Genomic DNA, 12,354 nt, shown 5'->3' on the forward strand with positions numbered 1-12,354 from the left:
ATAGAAGAGAGCTATGAGACTACTCCTCCTCCTGCAGGGTGATACATATAGAAGAGGGCTATGAGTCTACTCCTCCTCCTGCAGGGTGATACATATAGAAGAGGGCTATGAGTCTACTCCTCCTCCTGCAGGGTTATACATATAGAAGAGAGCTATGAGTCTACTCCTCCTCCTGCAGAGTGATACATATAGAAGAGAGCTATAAGTCTACTCCTCCTCCTGCAGGGTGAGATATATAGAAGAGAGCTATGAGTCTACTCCTCCTCCTGCAGGGTGATACATATAGAAGAGAGATATGAGACTACTCCTCCTCCTGCAGGGTGATATATATAGAAGAGAGCTATGAGACTACTCCTCCTCCTGCAGGGAGATACATATAGAAGAGAGCTATGAGTCTACCCCTCCTCCTGCAGGGTGATACATATAGAAGAGGCCTATGAGTCTACTCCTCCTCCTGCAGGGTGATACATATAGAAGAGGGCTTTGAGTCTACTCCTCCTCCTGCAGGGTGATATATATATATAGAAGAGAGCTATGAGACTACTCCTCCTCCTGCAGGGTGATACATATAGAAGAGGGCTATGAGTCTACTCCTCCTCCTGCAGGGTGATACATATAGAAGAGGGCTATGAGTCTACTCCTCCTCCTGCAGAGTGATACATATAGAAGAGAGCTATGAGTCTACTCCTCCTCCTGCAGGGTGATATATATAGAAGAGAGCTATGAGTCTACTCCTCCTCCTGCAGGGTAATATATATATAGAAGAGAGCTATGAGTCTACTCCTCCTCCTGCAGAGTGATACATATAGAAGAGAGCTATGAGTCTACTTCTACTCCTGCAGGGTGATACATATAGTAGAGAGCTATGAGACTACTCCTCCTCCTGCAGGGTGATATATATAGAAGAGAGCTATGAGTCTACTCCTCCTCCTGCAGGGTGATACATATAGAAGAGAGCTATGAGTCTACTCCTCCTCCTGCAGGGTGATATATATAGAAGAGAGCTATGAGACTACTCCTCCTCCTGCAGGGTGATACATATAGAAGAGAGCTATGAGTCTACTCCTCCTCCTGCAGGGTGATATATATATAGAAGAGAGCTATGAGTCTACTCCTCCTCCTGCAGGGTGATATATATATAGAAGAGAGCTATGAGACTACTCCTCCTCCTGCAGGGAGATACATATAGAAGAGAGCTATGAGTCTACTTCTCCTCCTGCAGGGTGATACATATAGTAGAGAGCTATGAGACTACTCCTCCTACTGCAGGGTGATATATATAAAAGAGAGCTATGAGACTACTCCTCCTCCTGCAGGGTGATACATATAGAAGAGAGCTTTGAGTCTACTTCTCCTCCTGCAGGGTGATACTTATAGTAGAGAGCTATGAGACTACTCCTCCTCCTGCAGGGTGATATATATAGAAGAGAGCTATGAGTCTACTCCTCCTCCTTCAGGGTGATATATATAGAAGAGAGCTATGAGTCTACTCCTCCTCCTGCAGGGTGATACAAACAGAAGATAGCTATGAGTCTACCCCTCCTCCTGCAGGGTGATACATATAGAAGAGGCCTATGAGTCTACTCCTCCTCCTGCAGGGTGATACATATAGAAGAGGGCTTTGAGTCTACTCCTCCTCCTGCAGGGTGATATATATATATAGAAGAGAGCTATGAGACTACTCCTCCTCCTGCAGGGTGATACATATAGAAGAGGGCTATGAGTCTACTCCTCCTCCTGCAGGGTTATACATATAGAAGAGAGCTATGAGTCTACTCCTCCTCCTGCAGAGTGATACATATAGAAGAGAGCCTAGAGTCTACTCCTCCTCCTGCAGGGTGATATATATAGAAGAGAGCTATGAGTCTACTCCTCCTCCTGCAGGGTGATACATATAGAAGAGAGCTATGAGACTACTCCTCCTCCTGCAGGGTGATATATATAGAAGAGAGCTATGAGACTACTCCTCCTCCTGCAGGGTTATACATATAGAAGAGAGCTATGAGACTACTCCTCCTCCTGCAGGGAGATACATATAGAAGAGAGCTATGAGTCTACTCCTCCTCCTGCAGGGTTATATATATAGAAGAGAGCTATGAGTCTACTCCTCCTCCTGCAGGGTGATACATATAGAAGAGAGCTATGAGTCTACTCCTCCTCCTGCAGGGTGATACATATAGAAGAGAGCTATGAGTCCACTCCTCCTCCTGCAGGGTGATACATATAGAAGAGAGCTATGAGAATACTCCTCCTCCTGCATGGTGATATATATATAGAAGAGAGCTATGAGTCTACTCCTCCTCCTGCAGGGTGATACATATAGAAGAGAGCTATGAGTCTACTCCTCCTCCTGCAGGGTGATATATATATAGAAGAGAGCTATGAGTCTACTCCTCCTCCTGCAGGGTGATATATATAGAAGAGAGCTATGAGACTACTCCTCCTCCTGCAGGGTGATACATATAGAAGAGAGCTATGAGTCTACTCCTCCTCCTGCAGGGTGATATATATAGATGAGAGCTATGAGACTACTCCTCCTCCTGCAGGGTGATACATATAGAAGAGAGCTATGAGTCTACTCCTCCTCCTGCAGGGTGATATATATATAGAAGAGAGCTATGAGTCTACTCCTCCTCCTGCAGGGTGATATATATAGAAGAGAGCTATGAGACTACTCCTCCTCCTGCAGGGAGATACATATAGAAGAGAGCTATGAGTCTACTTCTCCTCCTGCAGGGTGATACATATAGTAGAGAGCTATGAGACTACTCCTCCTACTGCAGGGTGATATATATAAAAGAGAGCTATGAGACTACTCCTCCTCCTGCAGGGTGATACATATAGAAGAGAGCTTTGAGTCTACTTCTCCTCCTGCAGGGTGATACTTATAGTAGAGAGCTATGAGACTACTCCTCCTCCTGCAGGGTGATATATATAGAAGAGAGCTATGAGTCTACTCCTCCTCCTTCAGGGTGATATATATAGAAGAGAGCTATGAGTCTACTCCTCCTCCTGCAGGGTGATACAAACAGAAGATAGCTATGAGTCTACCCCTCCTCCTGCAGGGTGATACATATAGAAGAGGCCTATGAGTCTACTCCTCCTCCTGCACGGTGATACATATAGAAGAGGGCTTTGAGTCTACTCCTCCTCCTGCAGGGTGATATATATATATAGAAGAGAGCTATGAGACTACTCCTCCTCCTGCAGGGTGATACATATAGAAGAGGGCTATGAGTCTACTCCTCCTCCTGCAGGGTGATACATATAGAAGAGGGCTATGAGTCTACTCCTCCTCCTGCAGGGTTATACATATAGAAGAGAGCTATGAGTCTACTCCTCCTCCTGCAGAGTGATACATATAGAAGAGAGCTATGAGTCTACTCCTCCTCCTGCAGGGTGATATATATAGAAGAGAGCTATGAGTCTACTCCTCCTCCTGCAGGGTGATACATATAGAAGAGAGCTATGAGACTACTCCTCCTCCTGCAGGGTGATATATATAGAAGAGAGCTATGAGACTACTCCTCCTCCTGCAGGGTTATACATATAGAAGAGAGCTATGAGACTACTCCTCCTCCTGCAGGGAGATACATATAGAAGAGAGCTATGAGTCTACTCCTCCTCCTGCAGGGTTATATATATAGAAGAGAGCTATGAGTCTACTCCTCCTCCTGCAGGGTGATACATATAGAAGAGAGCTATGAGTCTACTCCTCCTCCTGCAGGGTGATATATATAGAAGAGAGCTATGAGTCTACTCCTCCTCCTGCAGGGTGATACATATAGAAGAGAGCTATGAGACTACTCCTCCTCCTGCAGGGTGATATATATAGAAGAGAGCTATGAGACTACTCCTCCTCCTGCAGGGTTATACATATAGAAGAGAGCTATGAGACTACTCCTCCTCCTGCAGGGAGATACATATAGAAGAGAGCTATGAGTCTACTCCTCCTCCTGCAGGGTTATATATATAGAAGAGAGCTATGAGTCTACTCCTCCTCCTGCAGGGTGATACATATAGAAGAGAGCTATGAGTCTACTCCTCCTCCTGCAGGGTGATACATATAGAAGAGAGCTATGAGTCCACTCCTCCTCCTGCAGGGTGATACATATAGAAGAGAGCTATGAGAATACTCCTCCTCCTGCATGGTGATATATATATAGAAGAGAGCTATGAGTCTACTCCTCCTCCTGCAGGGTGATACATATAGAAGAGAGCTATGAGTCTACTCCTCCTCCTGCAGGGTGATATATATATAGAAGAGAGCTATGAGTCTACTCCTCCTCCTGCAGGGTGATATATATAGAAGAGAGCTATGAGACTACTCCTCCTCCTGCAGGGTGATACATATAGAAGAGAGCTATGAGTCTACTCCTCCTCCTGCAGGGTGATATATATAGAAGAGAGCTATGAGACTACTCCTCCTCCTGCAGGGTGATACATATAGAAGAGAGCTATGAGTCTACTCCTCCTCCTGCAGGGTGATATATATATAGAAGAGAGCTATGAGTCTACTCCTCCTCCTGCAGGGTGATATATATAGAAGAGAGCTATGAGACTACTCCTCCTCCTGCAGGGAGATACATATAGAAGAGAGCTATGAGTCTACTTCTCCTCCTGCAGGGTGATACATATAGTAGAGAGCTATGAGACTACTCCTCCTACTGCAGGGTGATATATATAAAAGAGAGCTATGAGACTACTCCTCCTCCTGCAGGGTGATACATATAGAAGAGAGCTTTGAGTCTACTTCTCCTCCTGCAGGGTGATACTTATAGTAGAGAGCTATGAGACTACTCCTCCTCCTGCAGGGTGATATATATAGAAGAGAGCTATGAGTCTACTCCTCCTCCTTCAGGGTGATATATATAGAAGAGAGCTATGAGTCTACTCCTCCTCCTGCAGGGTGATACAAACAGAAGATAGCTATGAGTCTACCCCTCCTCCTGCAGGGTGATACATATAGAAGAGGCCTATGAGTCTACTCCTCCTCCTGCAGGGTGATACATATAGAAGAGGGCTTTGAGTCTACTCCTCCTCCTGCAGGGTGATATATATATATAGAAGAGAGCTATGAGACTACTCCTCCTCCTGCAGGGTGATACATATAGAAGAGGGCTATGAGTCTACTCCTCCTCCTGCAGGGTGATACATATAGAAGAGGGCTATGAGTCTACTCCTCCTCCTGCAGGGTTATACATATAGAAGAGAGCTATGAGTCTACTCCTCCTCCTGCAGAGTGATACATATAGAAGAGAGCTATGAGTCTACTCCTCCTCCTGCAGGGTGATATATATAGAAGAGAGCTATGAGTCTACTCCTCCTCCTGCAGGGTGATACATATAGAAGAGAGCTATGAGACTACTCCTCCTCCTGCAGGGTGATATATATAGAAGAGAGCTATGAGACTACTCCTCCTCCTGCAGGGTTATACATATAGAAGAGAGCTATGAGACTACTCCTCCTCCTGCAGGGAGATACATATAGAAGAGAGCTATGAGTCTACTCCTCCTCCTGCAGGGTTATATATATAGAAGAGAGCTATGAGTCTACTCCTCCTCCTGCAGGGTGATACATATAGAAGAGAGCTATGAGTCTACTCCTCCTCCTGCAGGGTGATACATATAGAAGAGAGCTATGAGTCCACTCCTCCTCCTGCAGGGTGATACATATAGAAGAGAGCTATGAGAATACTCCTCCTCCTGCATGGTGATATATATATAGAAGAGAGCTATGAGTCTACTCCTCCTCCTGCAGGGTGATACATATAGAAGAGAGCTATGAGTCTACTCCTCCTCCTGCAGGGTGATACATATAGAAGAGAGCTATGAGACTACTCCTCCTCCTGCAGGGAGATACATATAGAAGAGAGCTATGAGTCTACTTCTACTCCTGCAGGGTGATACATATAGTAGAGAGCTATGAGACTACTCCTCCTCCTGCAGGGTGATATATATAGAAGAGAGCTATGAGTCTACTCCTCCTCCTGCAGGGTGATATATATAGAAGAGAGCTATGAGACTACTCCTCCTCCTGCAGGGTGTTACATATAGAAGAGAGCTATGAGTCTACTCCTCCTCCTGCAGGGTGATATATATATAGAAGAGAGCTATGAGTCTACTCCTCCTCCTGCAGGGTGATATATATAGAAGAGAGCTATGAGACTACTCCTCCTCCTGCAGGGAGATACATATAGAAGAGAGCTATGAGTCTACTTCTCCTCCTGCAGGGTGATACATATAGTAGAGAGCTATGAGACTACTCCTCCTACTGCAGGGTGATATATATAAAAGAGAGCTATGAGACTACTCCTCCTCCTGCAGGGTGATACATATAGAAGAGAGCTTTGAGTCTACTTCTCCTCCTGCAGGGTGATACTTATAGTAGAGAGCTATGAGACTACTCCTCCTCCTGCAGGGTGATATATATAGAAGAGAGCTATGAGTCTACTCCTCCTCCTTCAGGGTGATATATATAGAAGAGAGCTATGAGTCTACTCCTCCTCCTGCAGGGTGATACAAACAGAAGATAGCTATGAGTCTACCCCTCCTCCTGCAGGGTGATATATATAGAAGAGAGCTATGAGTCTACTCCTCCTCCTGCAGGGTGATACATATAGAAGAGAGCTATGAGACTACTCCTCCTCCTGCAGGGTGATATATATAGAAGAGAGCTATGAGACTACTCCTCCTCATGCAGGGTTATACATATAGAAGAGAGCTATGAGACTACTCCTCCTCCTGCAGGGAGATACATATAGAAGAGAGCTATGAGTCTACTCCTCCTCCTGCAGGGTTATATATATAGAAGAGAGCTATGAGTCTACTCCTCCTCCTGCAGGGTGATACATATAGAAGAGAGCTATGAGTCTACTCCTCCTCCTGCAGGATGATATATATAGAAGAGAGCTATGAGACTACTCCTCCTCCTGCAGGGAGATACATATAGAAGAGAGCTATGAGTCTACTCCTCCTCCTGCAGGGTTATACATATAGAAGAGAGCTATGAGTCTACTCCTCCTCCTGCAGAGTGATACATATAGAAGAGAGCTATGAGTCTACTCCTTCTCCTGCAGGGTGATATATATAGAAGAGAGCTATGAGTCTACTCCTCCTCCTGCAGGGTGATACATATAGAAGAGAGCTATGAGACTACTCCTCCTCCTGCAGGGTGATATATATAGAAGAGAGCTATGAGACTACTCCTCCTCCTGCAGGGTTATACATATAGAAGAGAGCTATGAGACTACTCCTCCTCCTGCAGGGAGATACATATAGAAGAGAGCTATGAGTCTACTCCTCCTCCTGCAGGGTTATATATATAGAAGAGAGCTATGAGTCTACTCCTCCTCCTGCAGGGTGATACATATAGAAGAGAGCTATGAGTCTACTCCTCCTCCTGCAGGGTGATACATATAGAAGAGAGCTATGAGTCCACTCCTCCTCCTGCAGGGTGATACATATAGAAGAGAGCTATGAGAATACTCCTCCTCCTGCATGGTGATATATATATAGAAGAGAGCTATGAGTCTACTCCTCCTCCTGCAGGGTGATACATATAGAAGAGAGCTATGAGTCTACTCCTCCTCCTGCAGGGTAATATATATAGAAGAGAGCTATGAGACTACTCCTCCTCCTGCAGGGTGATATATATATAGAAGAGAGCTATGAGTCTACTCCTCCTCCTGCAGGATGAAACATATAGAAGAGAGCTATGAGACTACTCCTCCTCCTGCAGGGTGATACATATAGAAGAGAGCTTTGAGTCTACTCCTCCTCCTGCAGGGTGATATATATAGAAGAGAGCTATGAGACTACTCCTCCTCCTGCAGGGTGATATATATAGAAGAGAGCTATGAGTCTATTTCTCCTCCTGCAGGGTGATATATTTATAGAAGAGAGCTATGAGTCTACTCCTCCTCCTGCAGGGTGATATATATAGAAGAGATCTATGAGTCCACTCCTCCTCCTGCAGGGTGATATATATAGAAGAGAGCTATGAGTCTATTCCTCCTCCTGCAGGGCGATACATATAGAAGAGAGCTATGAGACTACTCCTCCTCCTGCATGGTGATATATATATATATATATATATATATATATATATATATATAGAAGAGAGCTATGAGACTACTCCTCCTCCTGCAGGGTGATATATATATAGAAGAGAGCTATGAGACTACTCCTCCTCCTGCAGGGTGATATATACAGAAGAGAGCTATGAGTCTACTCCTCCTCCTGCAGGATGATATATATATATAGAAGAGAGCTATGAGACTACTCCTCCTCCTGCAGGGTGATACAGATAGAAGAGAGCTATGAGACTACTCCTCCTCCTGCAGGGTGATACATATATAGAAGAGAGCTATTAGTCTACTCCTCCTCCTGCAGGGTGATACATATAGAAGAGAGCTACGAGTCTACTCCTCCTCCTGCAGGGTGATACAAACAGAAGATAGCTATGAGTCTACTCCTCCTCCTGCAGGGTGATACATATAGAAGAGGTCTATGAGTCTACTCCTCCTCCTGCAGGGTGATACATATAGAAGAGGGCTATGAGTCTACTCCTCCTCCTGCAGGGTGATACATATAGAAGAGGGCTATGAGTCTACTCGTCCTCCTGCAGGATGATACATATAGAAGAGAGCTATGAGTCTACTCCTCCTCCTGCAGTGTGATACATATAGAAGATAGCTATGAGTCCACTCCTCCTCCTGCAGGGTGATATATATAGAAGAGAGCTATGAGTCTACTCCTCCTCCTGCAGGGTGATACATATAGAAGAGGGCTATGAGTCTACTCCTCCTCCTGCAGGGTGATACATATAGAAGAGGGCTATGAGTCTACTCGTCCTCCTGCAGGGTGATACATATAGAAGAGAGCTATGAGTCTACTCCTCCTCCTGCAGTGTGATACATATAGAAGATAGCTATGAGTCTACTCCTCCTCCTGCAGGGTGATATATATAGAAGAGAGCTATGAGTCTACTCCTCCTCCTTCAGGGTGATATATATAGAAGAGAGCTATGAGTCTACTCCTCCTCCTGCAGGGTGATACATATAGAAGAGGGCTATGAGTCTACTCCTCCTCCTGCAGGGTGATACATATAGAAGAGAGCTATGAATCTACTCCTCCTCCTGCAGGGTGATATATATATAGAAGAGAGCTATGAGTCTATTCCTCCTCCTGCAGGGTGATATATATATATAGTAGAGCTATGAGTCTATTCCTCCTCCTGCAGGGTGATATATATAGAAGAGAGCTATGAGTCCACTCCTCCTCCTGCAGGGTGATACATATAGAAGAGAGCTATGAGTCTACTCCTCTTCCTGCAGGGTGATACATATAGAAGAGAGCTATGAGACTACTCCTCCTCCTGCAGGGTGATATATATAGAAGAGAGCTATGAGTCTACTCCTCCTCCTGCAGGGTGATATATATAGAAGAGAGCTATGAGTCTACTCCTCCTCCTGCAGGGAGACAGATCAGAACCAATTGATATGGATACATAGAGGCTATACGTCTTTCCTTCCCCTAAAGGAGACACAGAGTCTAGGTTTCTATTATTGTTCTGAATTTTTAAATCGTCAGTAAAACTATTACTAAACGACTCAAATCTTTTTTTTTTTTAGGTATCATTTGCCAGAAACGTAGTGGAAGGTAAGTCATTTAAAAAAATATATGGATATATTTTATTCTTAGTCTCCCGTTAAATTATACATAAACAGACACACGATCTAAACGAAAATTCTACAATAATTCTTTAATAAGACATTATTCTTATGTTGTGGTAGTAGCAGAGCACACAGCAGAACCTCTACTACATCACAACCAGGGCAAATAATAAGACGTCCTAATACAATTCACATGGTTTTACCATGATTAGCGGCAGAAACTTTATCACTTCATCACATGTGAAAGACACAATAGTGGTTTCTATTAGCAGTTTACATGGTTTGTTGTTTGCCCCCTTTTTTAATGACTTCGTCCTTTACTATAATTGAAATCAGCTCTCCATGCACTGAATTCCTGCTGAGCTGGTGCTGGGGTTGTGCTTATGCACAGTAGCCAATAAGAACAAGAAGAGCTACAGTGTTACGCATGGGGGACGGTTGGAATAGAAGTCTGAGCCTCTGATAAGACAAGTGATGGATTTTAGACTACTTTAGACTCCAATAGACAATGCAGCTAAACTGGAGTCAGAACAAAGCTAAAGAGCAGCCAAGCAACCAACACAATAGAAACTAGATAGGAGAAAAGCCTTTACCGAGAAAATGTGGTTGTTTACAGTTGTCTGAAGCTGCTTCCTTTTGTTTTTTTTAGGGAAGATGTCAATTATTTGACCTCGGGAATTGCATTAAAAGACGAGAACCCCTCTGGTAAAAATGAGTTTGGCCATATGCCGGTGTTAAGACGTTTCTTGTGCCACATTATAAGAATTTTATACTTTATGTTTTCCTTTTTCTCTAGTGCAACTACCAAGGGCCACCAGCGAGGGCTCTCCAATGGCTCAAGAGGTGAGACTTACAAACAAGGCCGGCAATTGGAAACGTTCATTTTGTTTTCTCTTGATCATAATTTGCAGGAGGTGAAGACTTTTGCTAGATTATGGTGGATTTTGGGCCAAACAAGGGTTTGTTCAACGATTATCTCACTTCTATGGCCAACTTTCCCATTGGGAAACATAGAAGTTTTATGCAGAGCCCTAACATAAATGTTTTGCACCCATTGTGCTTCTGTCATGCAAAAACTAATTTGGCTTAAGGAGGGCCTATTGTGATGTGGTGTCATATGACACAATGTGCCATAAATCTATTGATGTTGTCTGACTGTGGATCAAGTTGCACTTTAGGCCAGATTAACTTTTAGGGTTCTAAAAATGTCGAATTGCCAAATGAATAAATCACCTATGTAAGTAATGTCACCATATTCCATGGTATTCGTACCATGGAGTTGCGATATGATCAGTTATCCTAATCTGTGTTTTTCTGGCGACTTGCATGTGTATAGTCATTGGCTTTAGCAATCCCAACCGTTGCATGCTGTTTTTTTGTTTGTGTTAGGAAGCGCAGTACCTATACATTTTCAAGTTAATCATCATTCTTCCTCTTCTTTTTGTAGGATCCTGGAATTCTCTATGCACATGTAAATGTGACCTCCTTGCATCCAAAGACAAGCAATGGGAATAAAGGAAGTAGGCTAGACAATGACTCCCAGGTCCTCTATGCTGCTGTCAAGCCCGCTAGTGCTCCTCAAGATATTTATTCAACCGTTAAATAGTTACATTCACAAAGTTGATAAAGTTGAAAAAAGACACAGGTCCATCAATTCAGAAGAAGGCAAAAAACCCAAGAGGTTGGATGCCAATTGCCTCGTTATGGGAAAAACTCCTCCACTACTTCAAATGTGGGAATTAGAAAAAATCTCGGGATTAATGTCACATCTTCAGAATCGAGTGCTTAAAACTTGTAATATTATATTTTTCAAGAAAGTCATCAAGGCCCTTCTTGAACTTGCCCAATGAATCAACCATCACAACCATCACAACACCCTGTGGCAGATGCTCCCTTGTCCTTGTTACAGGCCTAGGCTTAAAAAGGTCATTAGAAAGATCTCTGTACTGTCCTACAGTATTATATATCTGTACATTGTAATTAGATCGCTCCTAAGTCGTCTTTTTTCTAAACTGAATAGCCCCACGTTTGATAAACTTTCTTGGCACTGCAATCTACCCATTCCCTTAATTAACTTGGTTGCCCTACTTTGCACCCATCCTAGTTCAGCCATGTCCTTCTTATATACAGGTGCCCAAAATTGTACACAATATTCCATATGTGGTCTGACTAGTGATTTGTATAGAGGCAAAACTATGGTCTTGTCATAAGAATCTCGGCCTCTTTCCATGCATCCCATGATCTTATATGCTATTTGATACATAATTGTAGAATTTGTTTCTTCTGCTTGAGTGCATAAACTTACATTTATCCACATTAAACTTCATTTCCCGCTTCCCCAAATCACTGAGCCAGTTATTAACCCAGTTACACATATTTTCCCCCAATCCCAACATTTTCATTTTATTTACCAACCTTTTATGTGGCACAGTATCAAATGTCTAGATTTACATATCCACAACCTTACCCAGGTCGAGTATAGATGCACCACGTCCTCAGCCTTACCCAGGTCCAGTCTAGATGCACCACACCCACAACCTTACCCAGTGGCGGACACAGACTGCAAAAGGCCCCTGTGCAGATAATGTGCCAGGGCCCCCCCGCCCCCCCCCCCAATACCGACAAAGTTACCTAAACATATATATGCATATAAAAATAAACCTTACTAATAAAAATTA

At 43.7% G+C, this 12,354-nt stretch overlaps 1 protein-coding gene across 2 annotated transcripts in view; it reads left to right on the top strand.

The window, feature by feature from the left end:
* Positions 1-12,354, top strand: part of LOC142748429 (protein turtle-like) — an 84,565-nt gene extending 72,211 nt beyond the window's left edge. For both annotated transcript variants that reach the window (XM_075855525.1, XM_075855526.1), the window contains exons 6-9: positions 9,635-9,662; positions 10,326-10,381; positions 10,473-10,519; positions 11,124-12,354. In XM_075855525.1, the coding sequence (XP_075711640.1) occupies positions 9,635-9,662; positions 10,326-10,381; positions 10,473-10,519; positions 11,124-11,282 (290 nt within the window). In that variant the 3' untranslated portion in view covers positions 11,283-12,354. The remainder of the gene's footprint in view (positions 1-9,634; positions 9,663-10,325; positions 10,382-10,472; positions 10,520-11,123) is intronic.

Source organism: Rhinoderma darwinii, chromosome 3 (assembly GCF_050947455.1).
Source record: "Rhinoderma darwinii isolate aRhiDar2 chromosome 3, aRhiDar2.hap1, whole genome shotgun sequence".
Lineage (NCBI taxonomy): Eukaryota > Metazoa > Chordata > Amphibia > Anura > Rhinodermatidae > Rhinoderma > Rhinoderma darwinii.